The sequence below is a fragment of the Leopardus geoffroyi genome, chromosome A3 (genome assembly GCF_018350155.1).
Source record: "Leopardus geoffroyi isolate Oge1 chromosome A3, O.geoffroyi_Oge1_pat1.0, whole genome shotgun sequence".
Classification (NCBI taxonomy): Eukaryota; Metazoa; Chordata; class Mammalia; order Carnivora; family Felidae; genus Leopardus; species Leopardus geoffroyi.
In genome coordinates, this window is record NC_059336.1 from 10,410,392 (window position 1) to 10,430,390 (window position 19,999).

At 53.8% G+C, this 19,999-nt stretch overlaps 1 protein-coding gene across 3 annotated transcripts in view; it reads left to right on the forward strand.

Moving 5' to 3' along the window:
* Positions 1–19,999, forward strand: part of ATP9A (ATPase phospholipid transporting 9A (putative)) — a 129,484-nt gene that overhangs the window by 102,102 nt on the left and 7,383 nt on the right. For all 3 annotated transcript variants that reach the window (XM_045444212.1, XM_045444213.1, XM_045444214.1), the window contains exons 16-26: positions 2,740–2,832; positions 3,878–3,961; positions 5,595–5,765; positions 8,055–8,153; positions 10,497–10,586; positions 10,699–10,843; positions 11,554–11,618; positions 12,939–13,094; positions 16,690–16,754; positions 18,589–18,697; positions 19,331–19,388. In XM_045444212.1, the coding sequence (XP_045300168.1) occupies positions 2,740–2,832; positions 3,878–3,961; positions 5,595–5,765; positions 8,055–8,153; positions 10,497–10,586; positions 10,699–10,843; positions 11,554–11,618; positions 12,939–13,094; positions 16,690–16,754; positions 18,589–18,697; positions 19,331–19,388 (1,135 nt within the window). The remainder of the gene's footprint in view (positions 1–2,739; positions 2,833–3,877; positions 3,962–5,594; positions 5,766–8,054; positions 8,154–10,496; positions 10,587–10,698; positions 10,844–11,553; positions 11,619–12,938; positions 13,095–16,689; positions 16,755–18,588; positions 18,698–19,330; positions 19,389–19,999) is intronic.

Here is a 19,999-nt window from a genome sequence, read left to right on the forward strand (position 1 = left end):
CCAAGGGGACATTCGAAAAAGTTGGGAGACATTTTGGTCGTCCCAAGTCAGGGTTGACCTCCTCTCCTAGGTAGAGGCCAAGACGCCTCCTCACGAAGAATAACCCACCCCAAACGTTAATTGTGCTGGGGCCAGCAGCTTAGTTCTCATGTACCCAGATATCCTGTCTGTTTATTTGGAAATACCCACCCGGTCACCTGAGGTGAGGGAATGTCAGCTCCGCTGTGACACATCTTGGTTTGGTGACTGTTGGCAGTTACGGGCTCACTCACCTCGCTCACCAGCCCTCCCGACGTGTGCGAGCTCTTGGATGGCACTTGGCAGGGACTTGCAGGCAAAGTCCTTCCCTGGCGTGCATCTCTGCCTTCTGGGGGTTTCCTTGGGGGCTCGTGCGCTTGTGTCTCTGAAAGGAAGGCTGCCGTCGCCCGCCTTAGTTCTGTTGCGTGCAGATGTTCCATTGCCCTCCCCCGGCCCGTCCCACGCGGAACGGTGGAGGCCAATCGGTGCTGGAGATCAGACCCTTGTCATTGTTTGCATAGAAGAGGCCTTTGAACAGGGGCCAGGATGAGACCACAGTGGAAAAAGATGAGGCCCCAAAACAATGCCGCGCAACTGGCAGCTCTCCGTAAACGTACAGCATGATCTCGCCGTCGTATGGGAGCGAGGTAACCTTGTGATGAACCGAGTAGGAGGAAGTGAGTAACGGGAGGAGACAGTCGGTGCAGTGTTTGAATTGGACGAGCCGTCTGCGCCCTCCAGAGCGCCCTTCGCAGTAGAGGAAACTGGGGAGGGGACGCTGTTTCCTACGGCTCTGTTGTCAGGCACCGTTCGGGTTGAGGCAAGAGGGAAAAAAGCCCCGGGATGCTTCCGTGCTCAGACCCCACGGCTCTCTCTGGCCCGAGTCACAAGCAGGCGTGGGTGTGTGGGATCCGTCAGAGGTGAAGCATGGGCTGCTGCTGGCTTTAGAGACGCAGGTGCCTGTTCGTGGCCGGCGGGCGCTTTTGTGAGCAAGCGTGTAGTTCTCAAAGATGATCAGCGATGAGAGGGCCCTGGAAAGCTGTTCTGAAGAAGGAGACGTGCACCACTAATTTGGCCCTGGGTATTTATTTCGTGTTTAGTTAACGCGTTCACAGGCGTGCTTCGGGGGCTTTCCCGGGGGAGCAAAATTGAGGCATGAGGTGGTAATGGCCATGCTCTGTTCCCTCACCCCTCTCTTCCCCCCGAGGCCCCCCACCCCCGTGGTGGGAGTTCCCGAGGAAGGAGTCACAGAGTAAGAACCAGGGCTCAGAGCCATTGTTCCTTGAAACCAGGACTCCTCTGCCTCCGTGCTGTTGACACTGGGGCCAATGGTTCTTGGTTGTGTCTGTCCTGTGCACCCTAGGACTCTCAGCAGCATCCTTGGCCTCTGTCCGCTGGATGCCAGGAGTAGTCACCCCCTCGTTGTGACAGCCAAAAAGGTCTCCAGATACTGCCCCATGCAAAATCCCCTCCATTGAGAACCACTGGGCGAGGCCTTGGTCCCCACACACAGTGCGGTTGAGGGACGCACAGAGTTACCGTCACCCTAGCGGGCCGATCACGCTGAGTGGGCGTTTTCTGTGTGTCTGGCCCTTGGCTGCGTGCTCTGTGTAGGTGACTTCGTTTAAGCCCCAACAGCCTGCGTGGTAAGAGTTGTTCCTGTTTTACAGATGAGAGAACTGAGGCTTAGAGAAAAGAAGCAGCATGTCCCGAGTGCACACAGCTGAAAGCTGGTGTCGGGTCTAAGCCTTCGACGCCTGGGCCGTGGTGTTATCTACCCCCTCCCCCGCCCCCTCGCCCCGAAAAGCTGGTCAGTGTGAACAAAAATTTGGGTCATTCAATGGCTTGCAAGTCCTCAAGTAGACACGGGTCTGGAATGATCGGAATTAGCAGTTCTCAGTGAAGGCAGTTTGCTCCCCAGGGGACATTTGTTTATGTCTGGAGACATTTGGGCTGTCCCCATGGGGGTGTGGCCAACCTCTAGTGGGGACGGGCCAGGGACGCTGTAGAAGGTCCTGGAATGCACAAGCCAACCCCCACAGCGAGGAATTCCCCAGCCCATATGTGAACAATGCCAAAACTGAGAACCCCGCTCTGGGATAAGTACCTTACTTCCCCATCTTTTTGGGTAGACCACAGTTGGGTGATCCTGGCAGCCCTGTGTGTAAATTAAAGATGATCTTACGGGGGCGCCTGGGTGGCTCAGTCGGTTAAGCATCCGACTTGGGCTCAGGTCATGATCTCGCGGTCCGTGGGTTCGGGCCCCGCGTCGGGCTCTGTGCTGACAGCTCGGAGCCCGGAGCCTGCTTCGGATTCTGTGTCTCTCTCTCTCTCTGCCCCTCCCCCGCTCACGCTCTGTCTCTGTCTCTCAAAACTGAATAAACATTAAAAAAAAAAAAAAGATCTTACAGCGTGCGAGTCTGTTTCTGCTGAGATAGTAATAACTTTAAAAACAAACTTCTTAACTCCTTTTGATCTTTCTTTCCTCATTTAATGCTTTTCCAAACGCTTTGAGTTTTCTTCTATTTTCTGTGGCCTTTGCCCCCAAGTGAGCGCCGCGCCCCCCTCCGCCCCCTTCTGGCTTTTTATCTTTGGCCAAGTGACAAAACATCGGCATCCGCTGAGTTTGTATGCCATCTGTCATGGGAGGTGGGCACTGGAACAGAAAGCGGGTGTTCCTCTTGGGTATTCATTCCACCGGCCCCCCCCCCCCCTCTCTAGGACGAGTCAACGGGAGAGATCACGTTTTACATGAAGGGAGCAGATGTTGTCATGGCTGGGATCGTGCAGTACAATGACTGGCTGGAGGAAGAGGTACGTGGGGTGTGGGGAGCGAGAACCGCAGAGGCATGTCTTGGAGGCCTTGCGTGGTGTGGTAACACGGGTCTCTGTGCTCGTTGTCTGTGGCTGTGTAACACATCACCCCCAAACGTAGCAGCTTAGAACGACGCAGTTTTATTTCTCATGGATTCTGTGGGCCAGGCATCTGTCCACAGCTTGGCCGGCCGTCCTTTGCAGGGTCTCTCAAGCAGTTTTTTGGGACTGGGGTCTCATCTGAAGGTTCAAGCGGGGCAAGGCCCACGTCCAGGCTCAAGAGTCCGCCCCTCACTGGTTTTTGGCTGGAGGCAGGTAGCAGGAGGGTGGGGATCCTTGAGGGTCCACGTCACGGGCTGCCTATCTTGATTGGTGATGTGGAGAATTGGCCACAGCAAGGAGAGAAGAAACTCTTGGGTTTGTCGGGTCATTTTTCTTTTGTCTCTCAGCTCCAGGTCGGGGGGCGGGGAGGCACAGTTTCCATTCAGTAATGTTATATTTTCAGGTAGAGGGTTTGCAAACTCAAAGGAGGGGCTGGGCAGGTAAGTCAGATAAAACAGGCCGGGGGGGAGTCTTTCCAACAGGGTCGCACTTTGTGTGTTAAGCCTATCGGAATATTCTTCACCTGACAGCTGTTTTAATACGTAGAAGCAGCCGCTTTTCATCCATCATTGGCTGTGGTCTTTTGGGAGAGCATGCATGGTTGTGTCAGAGGTTTGGTTTTTTCCCAACAAGCCAGACATCCAGGTTTGTCTGTGGAGTCTTACAGTGTTGACTTGGCTTTTGAAACATGTACTGTGCCCGTCAAAGAAAACCTATGCGTAGACCGTGGTTGGCCTGCAGGCTGCCGTGTTGCAATCTCCCTTTAGAAGGTCTGCTTCTGGGAAGGTTGCTTTAGGGGAAAGCGATGTTTGGATTGGCCGGTTTGTCTCTGCCCCTGGTAGGGGCCTGTCCACGTTAGTGTCCAGCCTTCCTCCGCGAGAGTCAGGGGCTCGGAGGCAAGGCCCTGAGTGTGGCTCTCCACCGACTGCGGTCTGCTTTTCAGTGTGGAAACATGGCCCGAGAAGGACTGCGGGTTCTCGTGGTGGCGAAGAAGTCTCTAGCAGAGGAGCAATATCAAGACTTCGAGGTAAGTGGCCCTGTGATCTTTCCATTGTGTTTTGCAGTTTCCGTACGTCTTCCCCTCTCTGGCTCTATCTCCTCTTCGTCTGCCCCTCGCTCAGTCTGCTCTAGCCATGCCGATGTCCTTTCTGAGCACCCCAGGCTCACTTTTGTCCCAGGGCCTTTGCACTTGCTGTTCTCTCTGCCTGGAACTCCCTTCCTGCACAGACCTCCCTGGCCTGCTCCCTCGCTTCCTTTGGGTCTCTGCTCAAATGCCGCCTCCTCTGAGAAGTCTTCCCGGACTCCCCATCTAAGGCAGCCCCACCTCACCACTCGCCGTCCACCACCCTGCTTAACTTTCTTCACTGCACTAATCACCATCTCGAATGGACTCGTTTATATGTTTACATCTAACATTCTTCTTAATACCTCCTTTCAGGAATAAAATCTTTTCTAGAGCAGAGGCGGTCAGTCGGGTTTGCTGTCACATCCTAACATTTAGGGTGGTCACTGGCACATAGTTCACTCTCTGGAAAATTTGAAATGAATCACCCCCTTGGAGCCCTCAGTTTTTTGAGCTGTAAAAAGAGTTTAACTAGATCGTTGACTTTCACGGCTTAAGGGCTCCAGTGTAAATATGCCTGGTTTATCGTCCTCTTGTCCCGCGGATTGCATGTTCCTTGAGGGGAAGGGCCCTTGTATCCCCAGGCCTGGCACAAAGCCAAGTGCATGCATCTGCGTAGGACCGAAAGGGAGAGACAGGTGTTTGGGGACAGGCTTCTGGGGTCCTTGTCATGCTTCACCCAGAGAAGCTGTGCTTGATGGTGTCTCTTCCATGCTTGAGTTCTTTGTAAAGTTTTCTTTTTTTTTATTTTTTAAAAAAAAATTTTTTTCAACGTTTATTTATTTTTGGGACAGAGAGAGACAGAGCATGAACAGGGGAGGGGCAGAGAGAGAGGGAGACACAGAATCGGAAACAGGCTCCAGGCTCTGAGCCATCAGCCCAGAGCCCGACGCGGGGCTCGAACTCCCGGACCGCGAGATCGTGACCTGGCTGAAGTCGGATGCTTAACCGACTGCGCCACCCAGGCGCCCCTGTAAAGTTTTCTTTAGCAAGAGTTCCGGCCCTGATAAAGTCTACTGTCTTTTCATGTTTAAAGGCATGTGTTTGAATCAGCTCCTTAGGGGATTCTTGATTTTCTTCCATGTCTTTACCACCCCTGGAAAGTGGCTAAACAGAAAGGTTGGGTCAGTGGTCTTTGGAGGTAGGACTTCGTCTTCAGAAAACCCAGTGATCAGGGATTCTTGGTCACAAAGTGCATGTTGTGTGTGGGAGATCTTGAGGGTACCAGTCCTTGTAACAACCCAGCGAGGTGTGGGGGCTGTTACTGCTGCTTCCTGGGTGAAAACAGCGAAGGCTCAGATAAGTTGAGCAACTTGCTGGAAGTTGCACAGCCAGGTTAGTGTCGAGGAAAGGGTGGAGTCAGGGCCCGTTCGAGGTCTGGGCTGATCAACTTGGAAGGAGGCTGGGAGCCTCGGTTCATCCCTTTGAGGTCCAGCCACGCGCCGGGGTCCCCCCTTGGTGTCCTACTCCTGACGGCGGTCAGCCCGGCCCCCTCCCTACCGCCAGCAGTGACCGTGTGTCCCCTGCCATGTCCCAGGCCCGCTACGTCCAGGCCAAGCTGAGCGTGCACGACCGCTCCCTCAAAGTGGCCACGGTGATCGAGAGCCTGGAGATGGAAATGGGGTTGCTCTGTCTCACGGGGGTGGAGGACCAGCTGCAGGCGGACGTGAGGCCCACCCTGGAGACCCTGAGGAACGCGGGCATCAAGGTAGGGAGCACCTGCCCGGGACCCGGCCGCTGAAACGGCCGCCGCCTTGCGGGAGCGAGCTTCAGAATCATCCTGCCGCGGGTGTAGAGACGAGGAGGGGAGGGGGGCGGGGGGAGCGAGGGAGGAACGAGGAGCGGAGTGCATGGGCAGCGACCCAGAGCCCTGTCTCACCTGGACCGCTGCGTCCCTCCTGCTCCTCCAGCCCTGCCCCGAAGGCCACACCGGGCGCCCCGAAGGCCACACCGGGCCCCCCGAAGGCGCGGCTGCGTGCAGCCCCGTATCCCTCAGGGCCAGGCTGTGTGTCCAGATGCTCGGGGTGTTCAGTACCTTCTCGCTGAGTGACCGGACGGCCAGCCGTCTGCTGCTGTTCTGGGTGAATGAGTGACCGCCTGCACCTCAAACTGCCCTATTTATTACGCTGTTTGGGGTCCAAAAGAGAAAGAAAAAAAAAAACAACCCGACAATCCGGTAGTTTCATCCGGAGAGGCCAGTAGAGGGCGTCGGAGGAGCAGGCTACGCCTCAGAGGACCCCAGCCCAGCAGCCTGACTGGCTGGAAGCTCCTGGAAACGTGTCATGTTTGCCCAGAAGCAGCTCTCCCTTGCGTCCCCTGCCAGTACGCGGCACAGGCTCCTGTGAGCGGGGCCACAGTAGGGGCCGAGCTCCGGCCACATGAGCAGGGAGGGTGCACGTTTCACCGTGAACCGGGTTCTGTCACGTGTCCTTGGCCCCCAGACCTGGTCCCTGGCGAGGGAGTTGTCAGCCACGTCCCAGTTTCGGAAGAGCCGTCCGAAGTCAGAAGGGCTGGTGCTTAACTTTGTCACTGGCAACTTCTGAGGCCGCTTCTCTCCAGGTCGTGGAATATTCTGGTTCCTGCTTCTGGCTTCATCCTCAGCCGCTCCTCCCCGAGGCCGCTGTCTCCAGAAGGCAGGGTGTTTTGTTCCCACTGTGGACTGGACTTCTCTTCCTGCTTTCCCTGGTCAGACGGGAGGGGGAAGGGAGCAGAGGGGCGAGGCGTCCAGGGACTCTGTAGGTGCGGTCTAGCGGAAAGCTCTTTCACGGGGCCGGAACGTGTCGGAACTTGGACAGTGGCTACTTCAGCCCCTTCCCAGATGCAGCAGGCGGGGCCAGGCGAGGCAGGAAGGTCCTAGGGCTCAGGCCTGGGCACTTACCCACACGTGCCCCCCTGTCGTCCCCTCGTGGGACATCAGTCATGTGGTGCACCAGTGACTTTCCATGGGTTTCTAGAACTTGAGCCTCCCAGCTCCGTCCCCGGTGTTTGCTTTCATACAGCAGACCCTGAAAACTGGCACCAAGCTGGGGTCGCTTAAAAGGATATTATCTTTATGGGCAGATGGGACGTTGAGAGGAGGGGCTGACGGCCCCCAGGGGCCGGGCCAGGGGCAAGGGCCCCCAGAAGGGCCCGCCTGTCTCACTGCCTGGGTTGGAATCTGATTTCTCCACCGACTGCCTCGGCGATCCTTGGCAAGTGGCTTCTCGGCGCTCCGTGTCCTGCCTTATAAAGTTACCGTGAAGGCCACGTGTGCTAAACGTGGACCGAGTTTGATGGGTACCTAGCACGGTGATTGCTCGGGAAACCGTTGCTCTTTTCCTTCCTGTACCTCCCCACTGCCAGCATGCGCTTTGTCCAGTGACTCTGGGAGAACACACGGCTGATGTGTGGACTTAGCAGAGCAGGAAGCGTATTCCGCTTACACTTGGAAGACCTGGGTTCTGGGCCTGGTCGGGACCGGAACTCGCTGTGTGGCTTTGGGGCAAGCCGCTCCCCTCTCTGGGCTCACGGCGGCAAAATGCAGAACGACGTCTTAGGAGGTGTGGAGGAGCCTGGCGCATTGACCGTTGGCTTAACCGACCGCGTAGAAAGACCGGATGTGACATGACAAATCAGTGTTTCCTGTAGGACCCGGAAGCGACCCCTCCCCCATACCGTCTTCCCCTTCTTTGAGATTATTTATTGCCTTAAGAGAGATTTCCGGAAGGGGGATTATGAGGTCGGAGGCCAAGCTTCGTGGTGTCTGTTGAAGCACGTGGGCAGATGCTTCTCTGCAAGTATCGTACCAGCCTTTGCTGCCACCAGCAGTGGTCGCTTGGGGGTCCTCGAGCCCCCCAAGTGGGGCATCCCCGTGGTTTGTGCTGGGGACACCGGGAGCCTCGAGGTAAATGGAATGAATCAAGTTTAGCTCGGTGTTCTTGGGGACCGGGGCTGACACGGGCTCCGGGCTGGCCTTGACCACTTACAAAGAGGAGGCCCCCTTGTGCTGCAATTCCAGGTTTGGATGCTGACGGGGGACAAGCTGGAGACGGCCACATGCACAGCCAAGAATGCACATCTGGTGACCAGAAACCAAGACATCCACGTTTTCCGGCTGGTACGGTGCTCTCTGTGTGTTGGGTCCTCGTGGGGGTGACGCTGCAGTTTTGCCCTGTGACCTCATGACCTTGAGTGGGCCCCTAAAGTAGAGGGGAAAACTTACGGCACTGGTTTGGGTGGGATTACTGAATGACCCAGGTGGGGCTACAGGATTCCTCCTGGGGGTGGTTCAGCAGCACCTCGTTACTGCTGTGTTCTTAACCTGGCGGGGGTCATGGTCCCTTTGAGAAGCTGTCAAAAAGCACAGTCAGGACGAAGGGCGCAGACGAGCCCATACATGTGAAACTGCACACACGAGTCCAGATTCCACTGAAGCCTTGAAGGCTGAGTCCTTGGATGAGAAAAAAATTCCGGATCACAGACATTGGGCTGTCTGCCCTCCTGAAGGAAAACCTTTAGGAGCCTTTAGAAGGAGGTATATTGGGCGGGCAAGCGAGAAATTTCTTGCCCTGGTGGCAAGCGCTTGACCTCAACAGGGCAGGCCTGAGGAGGTGCCCTAAGGCCAGGAGCCAAGACTGGCCTGACCGGGTGGGGAGGTGAGTGCCACTCTGTAGGCGGGACACAGCAGTCCTGCTCCTGAGGTCGCAGCCCCCATACCCAGTGAGTGGAGAGGCTCCGCGTGCGGTGGGAATGTCCCCTTGCCCCCCGCCTTTGGTCCCTGCCACGCAGAGCCTTCAGGAGATGCAGCCATTCTGACAACAGCACAAACAGCATCGTGTGGAGGCACATATGGTCAGTCTCTATTATACGTGAACTCCATATTTGCAAATTCACCTACTTACTAAAATTTATTGGTAACCCCAAAACCAGTGCTCGGGGTGCTTTCAGAGTCCTCTGTGGCCATGTGCAGAGCAGCGAGAAATTGTGGTTGCCAAATGTGTGCATCATTCCCAGCTGAGGTCAAACAAGGCGATCCCCTGCCTTCTCCGCTCTCGTGCTACACAGAAGCCCAGTTCCCGAGCTTAGTGCCGCCTTTTTTTTTTTTTTTTGCATTTTTGTGTTAGTGATTTCATTGTTTAAGATGCCCCCCTCCCCATCACGGTGCTGGAGTGCCATCTAGCATTGCTGAGCTCGGGAAGGCTATGATGTGCCTTGTGGAGAAAGTACGTGTGTTGGATCACCTTCCTTTGGGCATGAGTTGCAGTGCTGTTGGTTGTGAATTCAGTGTTAACGAATCAAAAAAAAAAAAAAAAGTCTATTTTAAAAGATGTCTTTCAACGGAAACACGTATAAAACAAGGTTGTGTGTTGATTGACAAAAATACTGTGGCCAGAGGCTCACAGGAACCTGGCCCCGTATTCCACCTACAGGAGCAACGAACAGATAGTTACTTGTTAAGTCGGTGTTCACAGTGACCTCATAGAGTGTAGCTACTGGAAATAACAAGGACAGACCGTATGTTCTTTATATTCTGTATTCTATGCATTCTGTATAGTTAGGGGTTACAGGTGCCAGCCCGTGTGACCGTCTGCTTTTGTAAATAAAGTTTTACTTACACACAGATATGCCCCTTTGTTTTCACCTATTGCCTCTGGCCGCTGTGATGCCACGGCAGCAGAGTTGAATAGTTTTGTTGTTTTTTTTTTAATTTTTTTTTTTAACGTTTATTTATTTTTGAGACAGAGAGAGAGCATGAACGGGGGAGGGTCAGAGAGAGAGGGAGACACAGAATGTGAAACAGGCTCCAGGCTCTGAGCAGTCAGCACAGAGCCCGACGCGGGGCTCGAACTCACGGACTGCGAGATTGTGACCTGAGCTGAAGTCGGATGCTCAACCGACTGAGCCACCCAGGCGCCCCAAGAGTTGAGTAGTTTTGACGAACACGGTAGGGTCCACAGAGCCTGTTTGACATCTGGTCTAGTACAGAAAAATTGGCCACCCTGCCAGATGCCTGGCTGCTGACGCCTGCCCCACGGCCCCCTGGGTGTGTGGCTTTAGAGGGGCTCACACAGCTCGCCACGCTTTCGTTTCCTTACGTGTAGAGTCCAGCCGTTGCCGTCCGCACCTTGTAGGGTTGCTGGGCGAGGTCAGTGGGGACGATCCACGAAAAGTGCTTAGCGCGGTGCCTGGCACTCAATGAAAGTATTTTTTTTTTTTTTATGCTGTGGGTCACAGCCGTCCTGGGGGAAATGCAAGGTGATCGTTGGTGCACAGGCCCTCCCGATTCCCACAGAATCATAACAAACAGGATTGAATTTGGCTCTGGGTCTGCCGGCAGGGGAGGGGCAGGGGTCCTTGGCTGGGGTGGCCATTGTCTCCGGACCGGCTTCAGGAAGCCACTGTTTGTTGTTCTTCCATCTCCGGAGAGCGGGGCCCCCTCCACGCCTGTGTTCCCTTCCAGGTGACCAACCGGAGTGAGGCCCACCTCGAGCTGAACGCTTTCCGCAGGAAGCATGACTGCGCCCTGGTCATCTCGGGGGACTCCCTGGAGGTGGGTGCGGGGCCCCCGCCGGCCGGGCTCTCCCGGGGAGCGCGCGCCCCTCCCTGCTTTGGTGGGGGCCGCGGCCTTGGTTGACGCCGCCCCCCCCCCCTTCCCCTCCCAGATTTGCCTCAAGTACTACGAGTACGAGTTCATGGAGCTGGCCTGCCAGTGCCCGGCTGTCGTCTGCTGCCGCTGCACCCCCACCCAGAAGGCCCAGATCGTGCGCCTGCTCCAGGAACGCACGGGGAAGCTCACCTGTGCGGTAGGTAGGTGCCGCCCCCGCCCCCCACCGGCCCCGTCCCGCTGGCGCGTGGATTCGCTTTGTAAGGGTAACGGGGACCCTGCTGCAACTCCGATCCCCCGGGCCATGTTCCTCGGGTCGTGCTCCTTTCCCCCAGCCGACGCGGGCTCCGGAATTCATATGATTAGGATTATTATTTTTTTTTAGTATTTCCCTTTGGGCTAGAGCCGAGAAGCGTGTTCCAGGGCTTTCCTCCATGGCTTGCTCCTCCTTTGCTAGTGATGCAGGAGGCCGCACGCCGTGGAGGGGACCCGGGTTCCCGGTCCGAGCTGGTTTTACTCACTGGGCGCCCGTCCGAGCCTCGGTCTGCCCGTGGGTAGGATGGGGTAATAAGCACTCATCCGGCTGCTGCTGATGTCATGTGGGGCCCACGCGCCCCAGGGCAGGGGTGTGGTGGTCGGAGACAGCGGTGAGGCGTGGACACGGCCCCCCCGCTGCCGCTCGGCGGCCGGACTCTGGCCAGTCCCCCGGTGTCCCTCTGACGCTCAGCTCCTCCGCCCGTGAGACTGGGGGGTGTCAGAGCAATTACGTGGAGCCGCGCAGAAGGGACACCTAGCGAGCCCTCGGCGAAAGGCGAGACGCGCGAGTCTTCAAAGTGAGAATGACGTGTCGGGGTCCCGCTTCTCACCTCCGCCCAATTTCCCGGCTTTTCTCTCCGGCCCGTGTGGCCGACAGGTGACGGAGGCAACGACGTCAGTATGATTCAGGAATCCGACTGCGGTGTGGGGGTCGAGGGGAAGGTGAGTGCGGGCTGTGGGGGGTGGGGTGCTGCCGGCCGTGGAGGGGCGGGTGCTGGGGGTGGGGCTGCCGTGCCGAGGGCTGCTCTGCCTCCCTCGCGGGAGTTTCTTTTTCCCTCGAGACACAGCTCTGACGCTTCTGAAAACTCGAGATTAGAACGACGAAGCGTAAGGAACCCCGTCACGGAATTGCCTGGCGTTATTACCTGGGGGTCGGAGGTCCGTGTCACCGTATCTTACGGACGACGATGCTGGTTTTCCGCGTGTCAAAACTTGAATTAAAAACAACAAAAAAGAGTGTTTTGCTGTGTTGTTAGGGCACAGTGAATGCACTTCAGGCTTTTGCGTGGTGGCTGCAGCGTCCGTAAAAGCATCGGTCGCCACGCCCCGTGCTAACGTCTGGGGGGTCGTGGAGGGAGGTGACACGGTGTGTGGCTCAGAGGCCTCGGCAGCTGCAGTGTCTCACGAAGCTCGTGTGCTGGGACGCGGCTGCTGTTTCCTGCCCTTGTCACGCGTGTGCTTGCCCCGCAGAGTTGGCTCTGTCCTGAGTTGTGACCTCTAAATGGCTACGGGCAACACTGGTTACCAGGCTTGTTGGAACTGTGTGTGAAGTAAGAGTCCAGAGGCCCCGAGGGAGGGCTGGAGGCGCTGTCCTGTGCGTTCGGTCCCATAGCTTCATGGATTGGGCTGATGCATACGCTTTAAAATTTTTCTTCTCTCCACCCTTTCTGGTTTTGTGGTGCTCATCCAGTTGACAGTTATTCGAAGTTGCAGGATTCGGTGATCTTTGAGATGTTCCTGGAACGGGCCCTTTTAACGCAGGTGTGGCCCCTTAGTGGCATCCATCACGCGTCCTTTCCAATTAGAGAATTCCATTCCACGGTGGCACTTCTATGAATGTGCAAAGTTGTACGCTCAGGAATGTTCCGTTTGGGATCGTTAGTAGCCTCAGCCCCCCACCCACCCCAGGCTTCCATTTCACTTCGAGGGTCTGAGTGCCTGTCTCTGAGGATTCTTTGCTTCTGATACACATTATGGGGTGGGCCTACCCCCCCCCCCAGGGGCTTAATACCAGATCCATTTGACCTCCGAATTATCACGATCTGTGATTCAGAATGTTTTTTATTTAAATACATTCCTCTTTTTAAATCAAATTTAGTCTTGGACCACCAACCGAGTGCAGCGTGAAACCAAAGAAGCTCTTTATCGAGGTTTTCCAAAGATCTCCTTACAACGTCTTGCTTTTTTCAATTAAAAGAGAAAAAAATGTGTTTGCCTTGACCTCTGGTGCTCCTGACGGTGCCCAATTTTATTGGATTTTAGGAAGGAAAACAGGCTTCCCTGGCTGCAGACTTCTCCATCAGCCAGTTCAAGCACCTTGGCCGGTTGCTCATGGTGCACGGCCGGAACAGCTACAAGCGGTCAGCTGCCCTCAGCCAGTTCGTGATTCACAGAAGCCTCTGCATCAGCACCATGCAGGTGGGTGGGCGGTGGGACCTCCGCACGGACCACGTGGCCGTCGGAGAAAGCCCGGGAACGAGGCTGTGCTTTGGAGCCGTTACCCCACCTGGCCGGTTTCTTTCTTTCTTGACTTCGTTATTTTTCCCACCCGGCGAGTTTAAATCCCAAACCGGGTTGACCTTGGATTGTCACAGATCCTTCCCCCGGCAGACAGTGCGGGCCATCCTTGCTGCGGGGGAGCGGATGCAGGCATTAACACCAGTGCCTGCCCAGCGCTTGGCAAAAAGGAGATGCGGTGTAAATGCCCAGAGGTGTTATGATCCGTTTGCCAGAGAGAAAAATGCAGAGAGGTCAGTGCTGGTCCCGGCTTTTCCAGATGCAAAAATAAGGGCCAGCAGAGAAGAACCACCGAAGGATAACTTGCTTTTCTTGAGCACTTCCTGTACCCTGGGCATCAGGCTCAGTGTTCACCATGAGAGTGGCTCACGCGGTCCTCACAGTCACCTGTGCCCATTTTACAGATGGGGAGTCTGAGGCTAAGCGAGAGGGAGAAACGTGCTGCAGGGTCCCTCGGGGGTTTAGACTGCATTGGCGCAGGGATTCCAGAGCCCGTGTTCTTCATCACGGTGTCTCCTTGGGTGCCCTCGATACAGGGAGGCCGGTGCTGCCTCCGCTTACGGGGGCTCCCAGGTGGGGCGGCGTGGTCCATGGCCCTGGGGGGTGTCTGATATCACTGTTCTGCCTCCCGCCATCCCAGGTGGGAGTGGAGCTTCGTTACCACGATTGTTCATCTTCTCGGGAATAACGTCTCGCGCCCATCTTTTTCTCACGAAAAGATTCTAGAGTATTTTCCCACCTCCTGTCTCCCCAGCTCCTTTAAACATCCGTCATCAGGCTGCAGCGATTAAGTGCATACTGGGAGGAAGGCCAAAGGGTGGGAAAGAAACTATTCTGGGTGTTGAAACACTATTGACTGATTCTCCTCCATGGACACTTAGGTGAAAACACCCCCATTAAGCGGAGAGAACATAGGGGCGATGTGTCTTGACACCCACCTCCCTTTCTGACCCCCCCACTATGTGTCTCTGAGACTTTGAGCAAGTCGCTTTCCCCCTCTGGGCCTCAGTCTACCGTTTGTGACATGGGGATGGTAAGATGTGTCTTGCCTCTCGGCCAAGTCCACTTTGAGAAGCAGAGTTTTCTAAGGCATCGAGTGCTGAAGGCATCCTTATCGCTGTGAATCAAAACAAAACAGGGAGATGTGTACCGTAAGGGGACATTTTAATCTGTGGGAAAGGAGCTTAATCACACCATAAAAGATCCTGCCTTTCCAAGTAAGTGCACATGAGGCCTCCCCTCCCTCCTCTTTCTTTTTTAAAAACTTTTTGAATTTTTTAAATGTTTATTTTTGAGAGAGAGAGAGTGCATGAGCAGGGGAGGGGCAGAGAGAGAATCTGAATCGGGCTCTAGGCTCTGAGCCATCAGCACAGAGCCCGGTGTAGGGCTCGGACTCGTGAACTGCGAGATATGACCTGAGCCGAAGTCGGACACTGAACCAGCTGAGCCACCCAGGTGCCCCTGATTTTATGTTTTCAGTATCTGTTGCATTTGAGAGCATAGAAGCCTTCAAATGATTTTTATCAACACGATCAAAATAGCTGTTATGATTCATCAGACCACGTCTGTACTGTACTTTTTTTTTTTTTAAGTATTTATTTATTTATTGAGAGAAAGAGCGCACGCACAGCCTGCAAACCAGGAGGGGCGGAGAGAAAGGGAGAGAGAGATGCAAACCAGGGAGGGGTAGAGAGAAAGGGAGAGAGAGATGCAAACCAGGGAGGGGTAGAGAGAAAGGGAGAGACAGAATCCCAAGCAGGTTCCGCACTGACAGCACGGAGCCCTGATGCGGGGCTCGAACCCATGAACCGTGAGATCATGACCTGAGCGGAAATCAAGAGTCGGACGCTTAGCTGCCGGACCCACCCAGGCGCCCCAGACCACATCTGTGCTTTTAATTTATGTTAGCTCATGAATCACACCGGATGTTACTATGATTTAATCACTGGAAGATTAATCAGCTTGTCCGTGGCCATGCACACAAGAGCTGGCCTGGATGAGCTGACTTCAGTAATGTCTGTATGTTACTATGAGCCTCAGTTTAGAAAAAAATTCCAGGATGAGAAATTGTTCTTTGTGCTGTGGGACAGTGCGTTCACCCCTGTCCACTGTGCTGAAAGTGATTGGCTAAGAGCAAGTCCCTGTTAGGACTGCACTTTGACGTTGTTCTCTTTGATAGATGTGGCCACAGTGGTTTATTTTCCCTAAAGTGTTCTCTCCAAGATGAAGAAGGCTTTTGGCCAGCCAGGCCCTTTTAGGGCAAGGAGGCTCTTGACCTTGATTTGCAAAACTACGCACCAGATTCTTGACTTTTTTTACAAACGTCCTTTCTGTGCCACGGCCCAGCCTGGGTGAAAAGTCATTTGAAAGGTGGCTTTCACCTTTCAGTTCTGAAATATGACCAGGGGGTGCAGCTGGGGCTGCCCAGGACCGTGGTCCCGGGTGGCACCTGCATTTGGAGCTCCGTGCCAGGTCAGCACCCAGAGCGGGTGCTGACGGGGAGATGCCTCCAGTGAGACACCCTTGCTAATGGCCAGCCTGCCTCTGCCTCTTGTACTTAGTCTTTGAAAAGCCTTCAGTTGTTGCTGGCCTCTCTTTGGTTTTCCACTGAAAGGAATTCGCTTTGAGGCCACTTTCCTTCTGTTAGCCTGTAGGTGTCCAGAGAAGGACCTAACAGAGCATCAAGTCAGATTTTATCTACCCAGCCTGTTTTTCACTGCCAGCAGCTAATATTTTCCAAACCAGGAAGTAGACATTTCAGTAAAGGTTTGGAAATGCTGTTCTTGTCTAATTGCAAAGGTGTTCCTGGTTGTGGGCTCTTCGTAAAAGTTTCCCAAAATTGTAAAAGGTGTCATGTGAGAAGGGAAGCCTTGTCTGTAACCCCGCCCTCCAGGGTAACGGGTGCCCATCCTCATGGCGCAGGTGTCTCTGTCGGTTTCCATACCTCTGCTAACTTGTTTCTTGGGCGCATGCCCACAGAGGCGGTGCTTCTGAGCTGTCAGGAGCGCGGGCTCTGGAGACAGAGCTGGGTTTAACCCTGCAGTGAAGTTTACCTGCTCAGATTCCCCGTCTGTGAAAGGCAGGTGATATTAGGACTTGATCTCATGGGTGGTTCTGGAGATTCACAGAGGTCACGGAGAGAGCGCTCCTGGGTGTAGCCTGTGTAACTCAGTCAGTGCTCACAAGGGGGCTGAGCGTGGTCTCTGGAGCTAAACTACCTGGGAACGACTCCTGGCTCTATCACTCGTGAGCTGTGTGATGGTAGGCGAGTCACTTAACCTCTCTGTGCCTTACTCTTCTCCTCTGTAAATAGGGGTTGATGACAACAGTACCTGTCTCATGAGGTGCTTGTAATTGTTAAATGAGCTGATTTACTCAAAGCACTCACAACTGTCAGTAAAGCTTGCGGTACGTTAAGGGTGGGGTGTTGTCATTATATAAAGGTAGGGCCTTTGTCAGTGATTTTTGGTAACATCTTCCTTTCTCGTTGGCACAGGCTGTCTTTTCCTCTGTGTTTTACTTTGCATCGGTTCCTCTCTACCAAGGATTCCTCATCATTGGGTAAGGAAAGCTAGGCCGGGTTATTAACTTTTTATGAAACCTCCCTAACATACCACAGAGGAGAGAAGAAACATTGTGTCTCGACTGTTCAGCCCCTGAGTTGCCCGGGATGCACTTGAGAACCTAACTTGGATTTTTATTTGTAATGTTTTTGGTTTTTGTTTTTTTTTTAATTTATTTTTGAGACAGAGAGAGACAGAGCATGAGCAGGGGAGGGGCAGAGAGAGAGGGAGACACAGAATCCGAAGCAGGCTCCAGGCTCCGAGCCATCAGCACAGAGCCCCACACGGGGCTCAAAGCCCCAAATGTGAGATCATGACCCGAGCCGAAGTTGGACGCCCAACCGACTGAGCCCCCCAGGCACCCCGGATTTTTATTTTTGAATGGCTCAGCCTATACCCAGACTGAGCTCGGTGGATTTGTGGTTCACAGCGCTCGGCGGTTTGGACCTGGAGGGGGGAGAATGCTTGCCCATGAACGTCCGAGCTTATGGGTGATGGCGACCAAAGCAAGATCGAAGGTTCCCAGACTCAGTGATTTCACTGGGGTCTTAGAAAAAGGGGAAAGACGGGTCTGGAAAGTACCCTCCCTGACGTGGACCCGGTAGAATGTCCTGCTGCTGGGTCTCTCGGGCGGGCCAGAGCCTTGCTGTCCGGGAGATGTCCCTAGCAGAGCCTGACTGCTGTGTGCCAGTGACCTGTCAGACAGGGGTCACGTGGACATTTGCTGCCATCGGCTCCACCCCCATTCCTGACTCGGAACTCATGACGTTCCTTTTGATCCTTCAGAGAATGTTCTCAGTGTCTGAGTCACCCAGGTAGGTGGATTGGGTGACACATGTCCTAGGTAGAGACGTGTGTAGGGCATACCGCCTGGTTGTGAGGAGGCAGGAAGCACAGAAAGGCTGGCTGGTCCCAGGGGAGAGTCTCACAAAGAATTCTGCCTGCTTCTTTTTTTTTTTTTTTAATTTTAATTTAATTTTATTTTTTATTGAAAAAAAAATTTTTAATGTCTATTTATTTTTGAGACAGAGAGAGACAGGGCATGAACAGGGGAGGGTCAGAGAGAGGGAGACACAGAATCTGAAACAGGCTCCAGGCTCTGAACTGTCAGCACAGCTCGAACCCACGGACTCTGAGATCATGACCTGAGCCGAAGTCGGCCGCCTAACCAACTGAGCCACCCAGGCGCCCCATGCCTGCCTCTAACTGGAAAAGTGGACTGTCCTTTGTCAGGTCCCAGAAGAATGAAAGAACCTGCCAGAACGCAGGGGCTCCCCGAAATGTGTTCCGTGTGGCCTGCCACGGACCCCTCGCCCCCCTCAGTTCCCATCTCCTCTCTCCCCCTCACTCACTCAACTCCAGCTGTACTGGCTGCCTTGCTGTCCTTCAAACGGGTCCTCACCTCAGGACCTTAGCACGTGCTGTTCTCTGTGCCTGGGATGCTCTTCCCTTCATTTGGGCATGGCTGCCTCTCACCTTTTATGGGTGTTTACTCAACTGTCACATCCTTTGGGCACCCACTCTAAAAAATCATACCACCCCCACGGCTCTTTCCCTGTCCTCCCGTTATAGTGGCCTTCCTAGCACTTACCTGCAACACACAGTGTAGTTTACCGACTTTGTTGGCTCACAGATGAGCAGGATAGCTCTCCGAGGGCAGGTGTTCTGTTTCTCATCTGAATCTCCAGTCCTTAAAACCAGCCCTGGCACGTAATGGGCACTTAGTGAGTAGTGCCTGAATAAATGCATGGGAATGGGGCTCCAGAGGCTGGAGAAGCAGACTGTTCCTTTTCCATCGGCTGGTCTTACTTGTGGTGACTTTTCTCCCCCAGGTACTCCACCATTTACACCATGTTTCCCGTATTTTCTCTGGTCCTGGACAAAGACGTCAAGTCAGAAGTTGCCATGCTGTATCCTGAGCTCTACAAGGATCTTCTCAAGGTTCAGTGAGCTCCTCCTTCCCTTCCTCCTCCTTCCCCTTCTTCCTCCCTCTCTTCCTACTTTCATTTCACGCAGACCCTCCATTTCCGGTTTGAACACACGGATTTCAACGATTTGAACTGGTGGCGGCTTTCTTGGGAGGAAGGAGTGCGGTTTTACATTCTTTTTTCTTAAAAAAGCCATATGTGTGCTCCTAGAGAATATTAAACTGTACAGTAATATGTAAACTGAAAACTTAAACTAACCAACCAAAAACTTAAAAAAAAAAAAAAAAGAGCCCCTGACAGTTCCATTCTGCCACTGAGGCTCGTGTCTGCTCCTGGAAGCATTTTTGTGTATGCTTCTAAAAAGTGTGTGTGTGTGTGTGTGTGTGTGTGTGTGTGTGTGTGTGTGTATGATTTCGTTTACTTGTCTTCAAGGAGTTTTACTGAAGGGCAGATTTATTCCCACCGAATATCAATTGTCTTTTAAACGTGTAATTTCTCAAACATGTCCAGACATGTGCGAGACGCTTTTTTTTTTTTTTGGATGAAAACAGGCAGGTTGCCTTGTTGGTGGCAGGGAAGCGTGGGGCAGCTGACACCCTGGGTGAGCCACACACCATAACCTGCTCTTTCTCGTTCTCTCGTTTAGGGAAGACCGTTGTCCTACAAGACCTTCTTAATATGGGTTTTGATTAGCATCTATCAAGGTGAGAAAAGTCACACCAGCTGTGGGGTTACGCTGGGGGGCCAACTTTTCTGTTGTCTGTAGAACACGAAGAAGCTGGAACCCTGAAACTGGGTTAAGGGGTGGGACGGTGCACCCCAAGGGGGGCCCTACCCGGCATTTTGTAAGGACCAGAACGTTCAGCACGGTGATAGATCTGTGAGGAGGTGCTGTCTGCTTCAGGAGACAGACTCAGAGAAAAATACAATGAACGCCAATCACAACCTGCTGGGCTGTGCAAGCCACTGTAACAAAAAGCGGTTGCTTTCTGGAATGTTCTGATACTTTTTCTGAGGTCCTTATAGTCTTTGAGAAATGTGTCTGCTTCACTGGCCTCCAGGGAGGGTCTCTCAGACTGCAGAGAGACTTTGTAGGATGACTTCTAAGTGTAGGAGGAGAAAATACCGAAACCCCTGTTGGTGTTTATTTCTATTTTTATGCGTGTTTTATAATATATGTAATTGTGCAGTGGTCTTAATATCCATCTACGTCTGCCCAGGTACAGACGTCTACTTTACAAATACACATTGTGTGTTGTGGGGGGGGTGGTCTTACGGATGGCATGTGCAACCAGTAGGTGTAGATACTGTTAAA